We start from the raw sequence: 16,543 nt of genomic DNA, 5'->3' as shown, positions 1-16,543 counted from the left end.
TTTTCCGTTCAGAAGCCCATGGGTAGAAACTGTTCTTCAGCCTGTTGGTGCAGCTGGCTATACTTCTATATCTCCTACCCGATGGTAGGAGAGTGAAGAAGTGCTGACCGGGGTGTGAGTCCTCCCTGAGAATTTTCCTCACTCTTCTAAGGCAGCGAGCCCTAGCGATGTCATCTAGTGGTATCAGGGAACAGCCCTGTTGGTATAGGGGGAAGACTCCAGGACAGGCACCACATGGAAAATAAGCAGAATCTTCTCAACCACTTTAGACCATAAGAACCCTTCAAAGTAGGAAGGTCAAGAAATAAGCATGGCACAGATCTTCATTGTTGTGAATAGCATAACAGAAACTTGAAATCCTGTCATAGTTGCTCTCAGCCTTATCTTGAACCAAACATAATCAGAGTAGTGTTATTTTGAATTTCTTCTTATGTTTTCCTTTTCCTCAGGAATGAGTATTTTGAAACTCTTAATTTCTTCTGTATTTCATAATGCAATGAAGTCTATCCAAGTAACCCATCAGTTAGAATCTTAATCATATTAATATTCATTTGTCTTGCACTCAGGGGTCTCTCTGTCTTCAATGACTTCAGAAGGTGACTATGCCATTCCTCCTGATGCCTATTCAACTGATACAGATTACTCAGAACCAGAACAAAAATTGCCTAAAACATGTTCATCATCTAGTGATAATGGAAAAAATGTAAGTAGGCTATAACTTCTTTCTATTTCAATCTGGCTTCAAGCAACAGAAGTGTAGGGCTACCAAGGCCTGCCTGCAAAGCTTTGGAGAATTACTAATGGCAACAAAGAAATGCAAAATACCCACCACTTCCCCTGAATTATGGGATTGATTTGATTTAGTGGTGGGATTCAAATTTTTTTACTACCGGTTCTGTGGGTGTGGCTTGGTGGGCATGGTGTGGCTTGGTGGGCGTGGCAGGGGAAGGATACTGCAAAATCTCCATTCCCTCCCCACCCCATTAACCTGCTTTCCAGCTCTGTTCTCCTATGCAGGGCAACAAAAGAAGATCAGCTGGGACTCGGGAGGCAGAGAATAGATGGAACGGGGCTAGTCAGAGGTGGGATTTGCTGGTTCTCCAAACTACTTAAAATTTGCACTACCGGTTCTCCAGAACTGGTCAGAACCTGCTGAATATCACCTCTGCTTTGATACCCAAGTGATTATGGTGGCTTTATTCCTTTTTTCAGAACATAGTATTCATTATTTTCCATATGGCATGATTGTGTTTTACTTATGTTATATATTAATATTGCTTTTCCTTTGTCGTGCTGTTACTCATACACAGTATATGAATTGGACAGAGGTTATATGTCTGTTGATTCCAATGGTCCTGTCTGTGTTTGAGATCATTGAGTATGATATAACTGAATCAACTCACTGAAATTAAAGTTAAACAATTTTTTAATGATTGTTATGGTGGCTTTGTTCCTTCTTTCAGAAGATGGTGCTGGTTATTTTATACATGATGTGATTATGTTTTACTTATGTTATACCGTAACATTCCATTTCCTTTCTCATGATGTTAATCATATGCAATATAAGAGTTTTGTGAAGTTTTAGGGTTTGGTAAAGCTGAACTCTTTTCTGAATGATATCCAGCAAAGTAGCACAATTATAAATCACTTTCTAATATTGATATGAAGAAGATGAGAGCAAGGAAATTGAACTTGATCCAGACAATACAAAGATACCGATGGTCAGTCTAAATACTGATTAGGGAATAATGGTTTAACCTGTTTTGAATTCATTTACATTCTTCTGAAAACTCAAGATTGCAATTTAAGCAGGTTGCTTAGATTATGCCTGAACTTAAAGACACAAATTTGGGTATTGGATAGGACAGCATTTAGCCAGTTTCTAGATGTCCAAATGGGACATTATGATACATGGCTTAATTATATCTCATTCTCATAGATTACTGTACTATGTTCTATCAGTAGATTTTTTTGAAAAGAATTTAGAAACTTCATCTGACCCAGTCAATACTCTGAATCAATTGATTTGAGAGTAATTATATGGCATCCATGTATCTCCTGCATAACCATACCATCATTAGGAATCCCATACCTATAAATCAGATTTTGATCTATGAACAGAGTTGTGGGTGTTTGTAAGATTGAGTTGTCCCATATAAATTTTATTCAGCTTTAAGTCTGCATGAGATGCCTTTTAAGTTTTAGCACTATCAGTGATCTGCAGTATTTAACAAATAAGAGAGAGGGACTTCTTTACAGACTTAAAAAATGTAAGCCTAGATGTTTTATTGTTATTCCTGGTTGTAGAAAAGAATATTCTCAACAAATTGGCCTGTTGCTTAAGATACATTTCACTGATTAGGTGTGCTGCCTTTTTAAATTTGGTTCTTAATTATTTTTAGTTGAAAATATATGTTATGCGTCTATGCGTAATTTTCCTAATTTTGTATTATTAGGACCTTAAACATCATTTTGGTTGCAAATACTGTATCAATTAATGGTACATTAATCAAATAATTTTAGCATTTTTTTTTCTTTTAAACTATAGGAAGTGCTAGAGAAATCTGGATATTTGTTAAAAATGAGTGGTAAAGTAAAAACATGGAAACGACGATGGTTTGTACTCAAAGGGGGTGAATTGCTTTACTATAAATCTCCGGTAAGCAAGTGCAAATTATAAGATTAGATCATTAAGATTGTGTTTCTCTGTGTTCTTTATTGAATCATTATGCAACAGTTTGTTTTTGAACTGATCTGAAGAAGAAGAATTGATTGCCTGAAATCTCTTTTCTCTGAAGGTTTGTTCTTCAGCCATGTTCATGAGACAATGTAATAAATATGTAATAAATGTTAATTTGAACAGAGTAGTAAAAAAGTTCTGAGAGCTGCATAGAAATAATTCTTGCAGTCCAAACATTTGAAACAAAAGTCTGATCTACCAGTTTTGCCATCTGTTCCAAAAATATCGTTGCTAGTCAGTGCTTTAATATAGTATATGAAAGTTTAGTGACTCTCAATGCTCTTGGAACCAATTTACTATAATTTCCTCTGGACTCTGCCCTCTGATGCCTTTGGAATCCAGAGATGTTTAAGAACAAAGGGCTGTAATCCTCACACACTCATGGATGACCTTAGGACATTTACTAGCTATCATATTTCTATCTTCCTCACCATCTTATTTTTTTGTCTAGTTATCCCCTTCTCTATTCCATTTTTGGTATTCTTCAATAAAGTATGGTACTCTCCTCACCTCACCTTATTTTTGCATTGATCCAAGGAATCAGTGGGCAGTGACCGGGTAATATCCCCTACCTTGATGTGGTTGTGGGACTTGTATGCTCTGAGAAAATGAGCGCTATGCCACTACATAGTTACTTCTCAGTCTTGTCAGTTACTTCAGAAGGTTGTTGTAAATGCAGGTTGGAAAGAAAGGGATTATGTTTAAACCTTCCCAAATTCCCTATAAATAATTATAAACCTATATTATTTTTAAATGCCAAAATTTGCAAAATATAAAAAAAATCTAAATGTCCAACTATCTGAAAGTGAATTTCGGCTTTTTGCTCTGATGTGTGGTTGATCATTATTACACATGAAAATTTACTTCCTATATTTTTGTCCCATAGAGTGATGTAATAAGAAAACCCCAAGGTCAAATTGAATTAAGTGCATCCAGCCATATTGTAAGAGGTGATGGAAAACAAACAGTTCAGGTATTTATTATGCTTCCTGGGACAACAGAATAGCATGTGTACACCAGTATATAATTTCCCCTCTTTCTTCCTACTGACTTGTGATCATATTACAAACTCTTAATAAAGAAATAGATACTGGCAGACATCTTAGGCAGTTGCAAGTTTTCAGATTTCATTTGTGGTTATAGGAAAGTAAAGTTTGACTGATAACAAGCTTCCCCACTAGCAGTGATCCCTGAGCAACCCATTGAGATACACAATGTATATGTATTGATATGAATAAACTTCATTAAAACTGCTGCTTAATGAAATTTATTTCAGGCTGATTTCTCAGGTAAATTAAAGGAATCAATAATAGGTAGGAACAATACTGAGAAAAAAACGAAGTAAAGATATATGTATTTGAATGGGGTCTTGGACTTGAATAGCATATCTTTTCCTTCCTAACCATGAGGAAGGAATTATTTGCTGTGCAAAGATGAAACATTTCCCTTTATATGTCAGAAAGTATGTGTACACACAGGGGGAATTTATATGGTGCTTTATACAAGCAGATATGCTCTTCTTTGTGTAGATTCTCAATCATCCAGGTCATGTCCCAAAGATGCTTTTTCAAAAGGCAACTGGACTTTGTTTTTCCTTGAAGACATTTCACTTTTTATCCAAGAACCTTTCTCGGAACTTCTTGGATGAGAAATTAAAAGTCTTCAAAGTCTAGTTGCCTTTTGAAAAAGCATCGTTGGGACATATATACCCTTGCAACTGTTAAATAAATGTTCTGTGTATGTGAGAAACAAAGCATAATACATTTTCATTTCAAAATGAGGTTGCGAATAAAGAGAAGGAAGGCAACTCTGGTTCCACTTTCTATCTCACTCTCTGAGGAGTTTATCGTCGAGAGTATTGACAATTTGACACAAAGGATGAAAATAGACTGTTCTGCTTTTCCAAATCTATCCCCCATCCCTTTTTACTCAAAGAAAAACCAGTTTCCTCTGAATCTGACCTTTAATGCTTTCAAATGTACCTGAATGAGTTCCTGTCCTGATTAGGCATCTGTGAGAATTTTGAAGACAAATCATGAATTTATGATCTAAAATTGTTATTAAGACATCCATAATAAATGATTTTGATAATTTTAAATTCCTACCAATTGCATATGGATTAGAATTTTGGACTAGGACGAGGTAGACCCAAATTCAAATCTCACTCAGCCATGAAGTTTATAGAAGGATACTGGACTATTCCCTCCAGCCTAAATTATAAGTAGTCTTCAACATGACTATAACTGGGACTTGTCACTAAGTGATGCGATTGTTAGGTGAATTACACCTCATTTTACTATTCATTTATTTTTTGCCACAGTCATTAAGCCAATCATGCAGCTATTAAGTTAATCTGGCTTCTGTAACTTTGCTTTTTGGAAGCTGCCTGGAAAAACACAAATGCCAATAACATGACATTGGGACCAATGCAACCGTTGCAAATGCCGGTAGCAAACCGGTAGCAAAGCACCAAAATCATGATCATGTGACTTTTTCAAGAGTTCCTGATTTTTCTTTGAAGACGTTTCGTTTCTCATGAGCGAAACGTCTTCAAAGAAAAACCAGCAAGTCCAGTTGCCTCTTGAAAAAGCACCTTTGGGACAACCGTCACTTGGATGACTGAGAATCTCCATAGACATGATCATGTGCTACAAAGACGCTGAAGTCATAAGTCATTTTTCTTAGCACCGTTGTAACTTTGAATGGTCATTAAATGAATGGACTAGCTTGTATCTCATATGGTTTTAATGAAGATAAAATATAGTTGAGAAATATCAATATCACCTTGAATTCCCATCAAAGATTTCGTTAAAAACCTTCATTTCAGACTACATTTATTATAATGTTTTCTATTGTTACCAATCAGGGGCGTACCAGTTCTCTTCATTCAAAGTGTTTTGTTTCTCTTGCTCTTCAGCTGACTACAGAAAAACGAACTTATTACATGACTGCAGATTCCCCAAACATCTTAGAAGAATGGATCAAAGTATTACAAAATGTGCTTAAAGTACAAGCTGCAAGCCCACTTTTTATTCAACCAGATGTTAAACCAGCAGTGAAAGGCTTGCTTACTAAGGTAAAAGACAACTTTACTTTTTTCTTGATATTTCTATTTTGTTTTTATGTTTCAAGAGTTTTAGTTTAGAAAACTGGGTATTTTAATTTTATTAATTACATCAAAAAAAATTCTAAATTACTATTAAATTTGGTAGATTAATAATCCAAAAATGGGGGGGGTGTTTTTTTTTTAAAAAAACCAAAGGGTTTTATAGGCCTATGTCTCATTAAAGTTTCACTACTGTCAAGGGAGCAGGAGGGCACTATAAAAACCAGGTTTGGGTTTGTTTGGGGATTTTTTGCTAGGGAAGCAAAGCCTTACAGGATTTAATTTTATTTATGTCCTTTGCTATCAGTGTGTGAGGGATTTTTGGTTCCTATATTTCTTAAATGTTATGAGTAGAACATTCAGAAACCACAGTACTATATATGGCTCCTCTGGTGGTAATAACTTTCCTATTCTGTTTCACAATATTACTTTGATACAGAAAATGGTAAAATTGTTTTTTTTTTTTTAAATAAATGGATACATAAACAATCCCCATAATGCTGGGGATTAGCTTTGTTTTTCATTACTATTTGGGTAAGTTTGGAATACTTAAGATTTTTCCTGATCATTCTGGAGGCTACATTTAATATGTCTTTGTATTTAATCGGGGACCTTTTCAAAATGCAGATAATATCAGCTAGGTATTGGAATATCAGCAAGCATGGGTACAAAATGTAATGCTTCTTTTTCTGCCTTTATGAAGAAAACTTCTCATGCTATTTATTTCTGGAGAAAAGTACCCATTGGTTTGGTATTAAGAATTCATTGCTCTTTTTAGTTAGCTATTACTCTTTAATTAGTTTTAAAAGTTAGCTAATAAAATGCCAGTTTTTGGGAAAGTTTTAAGATTAACCTAGTACTTGAAATCCCTCTTTGTGTTCCAAGCAGACTTGCAAAAAATAGGAGTAAAACATTACCAAGGAGATAGAATTTAAAAAATACATCAAAAAGTATTGTAATGACAATCTCCTTTTTATAAGGCTCCCCAAGTATAACATGAAACCTAAATTCCCATGTTCTTTCTTCCTCTTCTGTTGCAACTATGTTCAGAAGCTTTTTGCCATTTCATTTGAACTTGGAAAAAGTATACTATAGTTGTTAAAAAGAGCTGATGTAATGCCTCTATTAATAAAGTTATCTATTTTCAAATGACCATAATTAAATTTAGATTGCTTAGGTTTCATCAGGTCTGTAAACTATTCATTGATCAATTTAATACTATCATGTTGGTGTAATTCTTAAGGACCACATGGATAGATCTCTTCAGAATAGTTTGTCTTCAATTTAGATCTCTTAGAAATATGGTTCTAATCAAATCCATCTACCTTGGCAGTGGCTATTCTCCTTTTTTTTTTTTTTTTGCTTCAACTTTTTCAACATGAAAAGTTCTAAAGGTAATTAGGTCTCCACAAGATGTTTCCAAAATGATAGTCATTAAGTCTGGCCATTAATACTATGTATGAGAATACCAGCTTAATTTATTCTCCGATGCATTTATTTGTTTTCCTGTCTGCCCATCATACCCTTAAAAAATTCTCTAGTACGTGAAGTGCATTGGTACTCTTTCTGTCCTGTATCTTCCAAATCCAGCATTTGTTTCCACAGGTTATCATAGAAAAAACTTTGCCTGAAGATTAATCTAGAACTGAATAGAACTGAAAACTACTGGTTTGAATCATGTCTAGGCAGGAAAAGAATCCAGAAAGAGGCTAAGGAGCTTATTTCTTATATGTTCAAGTGCAGCTACACCATTTATATTTGATAATACTTGATAACAAAAAGAATTTTTCATTTGCCCTTCTGCATAAAATATTTCATTTCATTTGCAGGTGAAACATGGATATTCCAAAACAGTGTGGTGTATATTAGTTGGGAAAACTTTATATTATTTCCGCAGCCATGAAGACAAGGTATTTTTTTTTATTTTAAGAAATTATTAGAGCCATGATTTTATATCAAGTTATTTCTTATCCTGTTTTTTCAGATACTTCCTTTAGTCCTGTATACTGTGTACTTTATATTTAAGTGTGTTTAAAACAAATTCCCATGCACACATGCATAGTCTATATGTGTAAGAACATATATCCAGACATTTATTCAGATTCTCTTGTTTTCAATCTACTGTAAGTTCCTCCTCCCTCAAAAAATAACATTTGAGGTTACAAAGCATCCATGAAACTTCATATAGTCAATACCTGCAAGAGTACATCCTGCTATAAGAGCTACTCAATTGTATTCCCATTTATATGCCATAAATGTATGTTTGATCACCTGGCAAGGATCATGATTTTGGATTTATAATCATGTTTTCTAAATGATCTTCCTTGAAATATTGAGCAATGATCCTCAGTGTTCTTCTGAGTGCCATAGGGGAACTAAAGAGAATTATCTTGTTTATATATAGCAGAGTAGAGATGTATTGGTTTACTAGCTTCTGGAGGTAGAAGTCCAGTCTCTATTTTGTGGTGACTGGCCAGCCATAATTTCTCTTGGATTCTAGGTAGGTAAGAGATAGGAATCTGAGCCATATAGACTCCAATGGAAGAAGAGGCTAATTTTCCCCTCCGTTTCTTGGTTTCACTCCTCTACGATGAGTGAAAACAAAACAAAAATAAATAAATGGAGCCATGGACACATATATGCAACCACTTTTGCCAGCTGAACACTGAAAAAAAGAAATTCATCATTTCTTAATCCTTTCCTCATCCTATTAATTATGCACAGTTGTAACTAAAATAAGAAGGATAAATACAAATCATGTTTTCAATGAAGTCTTTCTACTTTCAGTCATGGAATGAGAAATATGCTCAACTTGGTTATAGCAAGGTTAATGAACTAGATTTTAATATAGCTGTGTTCTAATATTAATGCCTTTACTTCTAGTTTCCTTTGGGCCAGATAAAACTATTAGAAGCTAAAGTTGAAGAAGTTGATCGATCCTGTGATTCAGATGAAGATTATGAAGCCAGTGGTCGCAGCTTATTATCAACACATTTTACCATTGTCATCCATCCTAAGGAACAAGCACCCACATATCTTCTAATAGGATCCAAGTATGAGAAGGTAGTAAATGTTCCATTGTCCCAAGATTTTGCAGCCAGCTTTCATCACTTACTTGGGGGGATGACACGACACTAAAAACCTGTATATTCAGGGGTGAAGTCATATCTGGACAAAGCTAATAAATAAAATGGATCTTAACAGATTTAGAATAATTCTGCATAATAATTTACAATAGCCGGAATTACTTTCAATGAGCATTGTGGGTTCCCTTCATTAGGTGGAAGAAGTTGAAAGTTGCAGAAAGATAGAAGCCATCCAAACTATCATTTCTGAAGATAGCTTGTGTAATTCATAACTAAGCTACTTTGACTAACGTAGAAGTAGAATTTATACTTGGGGATGGTATATATGACCAGAGGATGACAAGTTCTTTTTTGTAACTGTTTTATTTTACATTTGAACAGAGATGAACTAGTAAACTTACTAAATTATCTTAAAATGTGTTAAAACTTTTTTGTATTTGAATAATTGACTAAAATATGCCATAAAGTACATTGAAAAGTTATGTGTCCAGAAGATGTACAATGATGTGATTACTTACCAATAAGTTTTTAAGTCTCTGAAATTATTATTTTTTTGTTTTTTTATTATTAGCAACGCATTTGAAGCATATATCTGTATCTAACATTTCCTTTCTTCTGCCATTTTATATTTTGTCCACATACATATACTTAAGTGTTGATAATTAAATTGCTACTTGGAGTGTGAGAGAGAGATATTTTCATATATATATTTTTAAAAGAGTTTAAATGAAACAAATTATGCTTGATTTCCTAGGATACTTGGCTTTATTATCTCACCATTGCTGCTGGAAGCACAAATATAAATGTTGGGACAGAGTTTGAACAGCTTGTCTGCAAACTGTTAAATATTGAAGGAGAACCCAGTAAGCCAATATCTTTTCTGCTTATTTAAATACTTATTTATCAGGATATACTATGGCTGCTGCTTTAAGAGTGAACAGATTCCTTAAAGCAGCAGAATCATTTTTAGGCTGATTAAATGAAGAGCAGAGAAATACTTCTATGAGTTTTCAAAACTCTTTTTAAAATCAGTTGCAAAATGTGTACAGCCACATAAGCTATTTTTTTAAAATCACAAATAACAAGGATACTGTTCAAAGTCTCCACAATATAGCTTATAAGCAACAAATTTGACTATGGAATTTTTGTCAAACTGTATAATTCTTAGCTATGGCTGTCATGATGGTATCTCAGAATCCATAGAATCAAATTGTGATACAAATTCCACATTGTTATCTATATGCATGTGACACTATTGCACATGCAGAAAAGGAATAGAACTTGCATTGTGGTATCATGTTATTTATTTCATAATTTACTCTCTTTACCTGCACCCTTGCATGTGCAGTCATTTTCTTAACTTTTCTTTGAATGTGGGATATATCTAAATATGTATTTGTAACAGTATATTAATTTTTCAGTTATTGTGAATGTTATAAATAGCACAGCATAAAATGCTACATCTAGAAACTGATATATCTGGGTAATTCAACAAACTTTACTCTTGATCTCTAATTGTTCAGATGCATGCAGATTGGAAAATAATGCATTATTCTCATCTATAAATCATTTATTAGAGTAACAGTGGAAACAGTGAACTAATATTTCTAAATGAATACTCAATATATATATGGAATGCTGTCAGTACTTTTAGTTTTCACATAGCCATATTAGGGTTATTTAAACTGTGTTTCAAATTAGCTGTCATAGTGTGACTTAGTAGACAACCCACAGGCCAATTAACTAATCAAATCTTTAAACTTTTGACATTGTCAGTAGCATCATGATATTTACTAGACAGGAATGCAGCAGGAGCACATTAACATTTTCAGTAGGAGTGATATATTGCTCCCTGGAACTTTAAAGTGCATATTGAAGTTTTATCTACTTTGCAATCCAAATAAGTAGATATGTTTTTGTGGGCAGTACTCACTTGCACGAAATATAAAGTATTAAACAGTGTTGTAATGAAATAATATGACAAAAAACATGGAAATTATTTTTGTGTGTTTCAGAATAGTCTGTATTGATATAATGCTGGACTATGAGTATTTTCATAAAATGCTGAAGTTTATGCATGTATTTGCATAACACATAAGCATGTTATCATATAATATCCCAAGTAATTTGTTATTTTCTTAATTCAGTTCTTCATAATCTATAGCCAGTTAATCTTGGTGTATGTGCTTATAGTTTTTTTAAATGGTCATTATTCCATGAAATTGTAAATCATGCAGATTATGACAGCATTCTCTCACACAAAATCTTGCCTAAACTCTTGCAAGATTCCAGGGTGAATCCCTAAAACCTTATGATATTTTTTAGTTCAATATATATTTATATATTAATTAATTTGGAGCACTGTTGGAGGAGATCAGCTTCTCTAAAACATTGTTATAGCTTCTCTAGCATTGACATAGAGAAAGAAAATCCAAATTCCTCTCTAAGGCAATTGTGTCACTTGCATAAAACCAAAATGACACTATTTAATTTAAGATTTTGCAAAGTTTAGAGCCAGAATACTTTATTAGATCAATCTGCTATTATATTTTTACTGAGGACTTTTAAGTAGTACATTGGCATGTGTGGTAATTTGTTCTGGCTCCCTTTTTAATTTCCAGCTTCTCAAATCTGGAGGCATCCCACTCTGTGTCATAGCAAAGATGGAATTATTTCTCCTCTTACAACCCTTCCATCAGAGGCACTGCAAACAGAAGCCATAAAATTATTCAAGGTAAGCACGATGCAACATTTCCTTTTCAATAATAACTTTTTCAGATTTTTCCCTTAAAATATCCTATTTAAATATTCAGCCGTTTAATCATAGTAAATTGTGACTAGAATGGTTCCTTGTAAGATAGATAGATAGATAGATAGATAGATAGATAGATAGATAGATAGATAGATAGATAGATAGATAGATAGATAGATAGATAGATAGATAGATAGATAGATAGATAGATAGATAGACAGATAGGGAGAGAGAGAGAGAGAGAGAATCCTTAATCCTTGCTTCCAACATTTTCTTATATCTTTACTTATAATTAAAATATCAAACTAGGTAATTTTAACTTATTGGAAGTTACAGTGCAATCTGTCTTGCAAATATTAGATGTGTAATACATCAAAAGATAAATGTGTAAAGAAGCTTAAATTATAAAAATCTAAATCATTTTGAAGAAACAGTCCAGAATGCATTTACTAGCAATTCCATAAGGGAAGATTCGTTTTAAGGAAAGGTTCAGAGTTCCACCATAAAACTCAACTCTGGCTTTTAAATGCTGAAAGTTGATCATTCCTGTATTTCTAAAGATAATGTCTGACAATTTTCCAAAGTGAGAATGCTCCATGTCCTCATAGGAAATTCTCTTTTGGCAATTATTTGTCATACTCAAGACAGTGAAAGGATAGTTACTAAAAGCCAAGCTTTAGTTTTGAATAAGTATTATACTTAATTTGAATAAGTATTTACAGACTACACTATAATTAATGCAACTGCTGAATATGGTTTATTTTGTTTATTTTATTTTTTATCCCACCTTTATTTATAAGTAATTCAAGGTGGCAAACATTCATAATACTCTTTCCTCTTCCTCTATTGCCTCACAACCACCACCATGTGGGCGGGCGGGCGGGGGGGGGGGGCAGAGACAGGCTGAGAGAGTGACTGGCCCAACAGCTTTCATGCTTAAGATAGAACTAGAATTCACTAGACGTGCCATTTTTAGGCCAGCACCATTAACCACTATACCAAACTGTCTCCCTTATTATGAAGGGAATCTAATCCATATTTAATAAGAGTGTATTTCAGTTATTATATTTGTGACAAATAGATTAGGAAGTAATAATGTGAAAAACCTCAGTCACTGTCAATCAGGAGAGATAATATAATTCGATGAACAAATATGATAACATTGCATAAGATAATTGTATGATCCAAGGAAGTGAGGAGCTAAATAGCAACTTATCTTAGTTGAACCAGTAGAAATGGATTTGTTTCCTCACCATTTCTTATCATTCTCTGAGTCTGGTGAGAATAAAAAGAAAGGGTAGCACCATGACCATAAAAGACAAGGAACTCAATGTTCGTTTCTATCCAGTAGGTATTTGTTATCTACCACTGATATGGATTTGTTATTCAAAGTGTTGAATAAGTGTTGAATAATTGGTTTCTTAATGTGAGGAAATCAGAGTTGATGTAGCACTTTGAAACTTAAAAATACACAAATGAACTTCATCTGTGTTATATTTTTTTCTAGACGTGCCAATTGTTTATCAATGCTGCTGTGGATTCCCCTGCTATTGACTACCATGTGTCTTTGGCCCAAAGTGCATTGCAAGTCTGTCTCACACATCCAGAGCTTCAGAATGAAATCTGTTGTCAGTTGATAAAGCAAACAAGAAGACGACAGCCACCAAATCAGATAGGACCAGTTCAGGTGCTAAACATACTAGACGGGGTGGGATTCAATTTTTTAACAACCAGTTCTGTGGGCGTGGCTTAGTTGGTGGGCATGGCTTGGTTGGTGGGCGTGGCTTGGTGGTCATGTGACTGGGTGGGCATGACCAACTCGACATCACTCATGTCAAGGGGCACTTCTACTCACCTGGCCTCTCATGACAGTGTGGATGCTGCAACGGTCATAAGTGTGAAAAATGGTCATAAGTCACTTTTTTCAGTGCCATTGTAACTTTGAATCGTCTGTTGTAAGTCAAGGCTTACCTGTACAAAAATACAAAAAGCTTCTTTGCTTGCAAAAAGCTGCCCTAAATACCAATCATTAGATTAAAAGTACCTGCAAGCCGGAGTTACAAATCAGGCAGGGTGCCAGAGCACCTTGAGGAATGAAAATAGTTAAAATGCAGTGAGCTATCAAGCAGCTAACTCTTGCTCATAAAGTGAAACCCTTTAGCAGAGAGGTCATTTAAGGTCTCCAGAAAAAGCACACTTGGGAAAAGCAATCCTTAGATCCATTTGCACCACTTAAAGATACCAGCTAGTTTCACTCACCTCACAAGATATCCTAAGGAAATCATCCAGATTTAAGGAAAGGTCGCAAGCCCGCCAGAAAGGCAGTAAAAACAATCAGTGCCAAGCTTGCATCCTGCCTCTTGGAAGTATACCCCAAAAGGACAGTGCCAGATAGTATTAAAGCAGTGAAGGAAGACCCCCTCCCCAGATAGAAAAAGAAACCATGAGGCAGGAAAAAATTCAAACACAATACAAATAATTAAATCACAACAGTAGCTGTTGCTTTGTTGAAGCTGAATAGGGAAAATTATCCCATCAATAAACACAGGATTAAACGTCACCAAGCACAGAATTAACCTTCACCAAAAATCAGTTTTAGACCAAAATTCAGAAAGGATATGTAAACTCACATTTGAATGTCAATCTTTCTAGCTAGCCAAGAAGCCTTGCTGAATGTCACTCATCTTGGTTCCCTGTCACTAAAAGCTTTGCTTCATTATTCAATTATTTCTTCAAAGTGCTGATTGTCCAGGGAAGTATTTCCTCCCAACAGGAGTGTAAAAATGTTAAAATAAGCCTTCCCCTTTAAGAAAGTCAAGCCCCAGAAGCTCCGGAGACAGGAAGTCTAGGCGTACTGGCAAGAATGTAATAAGGGTGGAAAAAAACAAAAGGAGATTGCTTCTAACTACCGGTTCTCTGAACTGCTTAGAAAGTTAACAAAGGGGTTCTATAGAACCAGACAGAACCAGTAGAATCCCACCCCTGATACTAGAACAAATATCTGCCACTCCTATACTGAGGATGGATGGTATAGGTTTTTTAAATAAAAGTGTGTGCAATAAAAACACTAAAATATACATCAGAATATGATAAAAATAGTCTATTTTTATTTTCTTAATTGTATCACTTCTCTTAAATAGCAACTAACCTTATTTCATTTCCAACAATGTTTAATGCCAGATAATTCCTTAATGTCATTTTCCTTCCCAGTTGTTATATACTGTTTTTCTCTATTATCTGTCATTAAGCTGAAGTATAGAAAACCTATGAAATAGCAAAATGAACTGGGCAAAAATGTATTGTGTGAATGCAATATTGCCATTTAAAAATTGTTTTGCTACATTAATTCAACATATATTACATTCATTTGAAAAAATTTCCACAAATGGAAATCTGTGATGAATTATAACAAATAGTTTTGTATTGTCAAACCAACTGATAAAACAAATACATATCATATTTCTAATACTAGACTTGGGAGTTTGCATTATCTGAGTTTTATGTATCTATTTTTCCTTTTCCTCTCTATTGTATTCTCCTGTCTATTGTCTAATTTTGGTTATCTTTGCTCTAATCTTACAAAAGTATTGTATTTTTTGGACTATAAGACACTCCGAAGTATAAGACACACCTAGTTTTGGGGGAGGACAACAACAACAAAAATCTGCCTCTGCCTCCCAGCAATTTGCCTTCTTGCAGCAAACAGCCTGGTCAGCTTTAGCATAGCCTGAGCAGCTGATTGTCGGTTCGATCGGCCTCCCGAAGACCAGCTGTTTCAGGCTGCAGGGATCTCCATAGCCTATTGCCGCCTCCACGTGCCCCATTTTCGGCCTCCGCATCCTGTTTTCAGCCTCCGCGTGCCCTGTTTTCGGCCTCTGTGCGCTCTATTTTCAGCCCGTTTCAGGAAGTGGGGATTGGAATGGGCCAAAACTGGGGTACATGGAGGCAGCAATAGGTGATGGCAATCCCTGCAACCTGAAACAGCTGATCATCGGGAGGCAGATCCAATTGACAATCATCTGCTTGTACTTAATCAGGCTATACTGACCAAAGGGTGGGGGCCAGTGGATGGGCGGGGCTTTGGCAACATTCGCTATATAAGACGCACAGACATTTCCACCCATTTTTGGGGTGGGGGGGTGGGAAGTGCATCTCATACACCGAAAATTGCGGTATACACAAAACGAATGTCTTTAAACTGGATACTCAGAGGTTGGTGTCTATCATTTTCATAGGCTTTGTTTGAAGACAATTTGATCCTGGGAGAAACTTGAGGCAATTATTCTGCTTTCCTTTCTTGACTAGGCCTGGCAGCTTTTAGCACTCTGTGTTGGACTCTTCCTCCCACAGCACCCATTCCTTTGGTTCATCAAACTTCATTTGAAGAAGAATGCAGATTCCAGGTATACCTTATGAAAAATAAAATTACTGAAATCAAAAAATTGCTTTTTATTAATGAAATATTGGAATGGAATGTAACACAGAAACATAAAACATTTTTGCGTAGAGCAGTTCAATTATTATTGTGACCTCAGTGAAATAACCTTGAATGCTATCACTTCAGCATTCTTTTTTTAACATTTAAAGTCCAACTTGGGCTCCAAATTGGAAACCAAGTAGGCTTGTTGAGGCAGAACCAGCTTATGGCTAAGGCTAAGTAGGCACTGGCCTAAGGTACAAAAGTTTAGGGGGGCCCAATGCTATAGATATTCAATTCATATTTTGGTTAACATTATGAACTAACAGATTTCCCAGTTTAGCTCTACCTCTTGTTCTGCCTTCTAGCCTTTATGTTATTCTTCAGTTTAAACCACAGATTTCTAAAAAGAAATTTATTATGACTTTTCAATTCCTAACAA

General features: G+C 34.9%; 1 protein-coding gene across 2 annotated transcripts in view; it reads left to right on the top strand.

Annotated features, from left to right (window-relative positions):
- PLEKHH2 (pleckstrin homology, MyTH4 and FERM domain containing H2) overlaps positions 1 to 16,543 on the top strand; it is a 68,012-nt gene that overhangs the window by 38,390 nt on the left and 13,079 nt on the right. For both annotated transcript variants that reach the window (XM_026683426.2, XM_087962928.1), the window contains 10 exons: positions 567 to 703; positions 2,549 to 2,659; positions 3,627 to 3,713; positions 5,658 to 5,816; positions 7,676 to 7,756; positions 8,730 to 8,909; positions 9,687 to 9,795; positions 11,554 to 11,666; positions 13,192 to 13,371; positions 15,990 to 16,087. In XM_026683426.2, the coding sequence (XP_026539211.2) occupies positions 567 to 703; positions 2,549 to 2,659; positions 3,627 to 3,713; positions 5,658 to 5,816; positions 7,676 to 7,756; positions 8,730 to 8,909; positions 9,687 to 9,795; positions 11,554 to 11,666; positions 13,192 to 13,371; positions 15,990 to 16,087 (1,255 nt within the window). The remainder of the gene's footprint in view (positions 1 to 566; positions 704 to 2,548; positions 2,660 to 3,626; positions 3,714 to 5,657; positions 5,817 to 7,675; positions 7,757 to 8,729; positions 8,910 to 9,686; positions 9,796 to 11,553; positions 11,667 to 13,191; positions 13,372 to 15,989; positions 16,088 to 16,543) is intronic.

Source organism: Notechis scutatus, chromosome 1, assembly GCF_049901735.1.
Source record: "Notechis scutatus isolate UNSWTSFEM ecotype Mainland chromosome 1, rNotScu1.2, whole genome shotgun sequence".
Classification (NCBI taxonomy): Eukaryota; Metazoa; Chordata; class Lepidosauria; order Squamata; family Elapidae; genus Notechis; species Notechis scutatus.
Note: the sequence above shows the minus strand (reverse complement) of the source record. Positions and strands in the feature narration are given on the sequence as shown.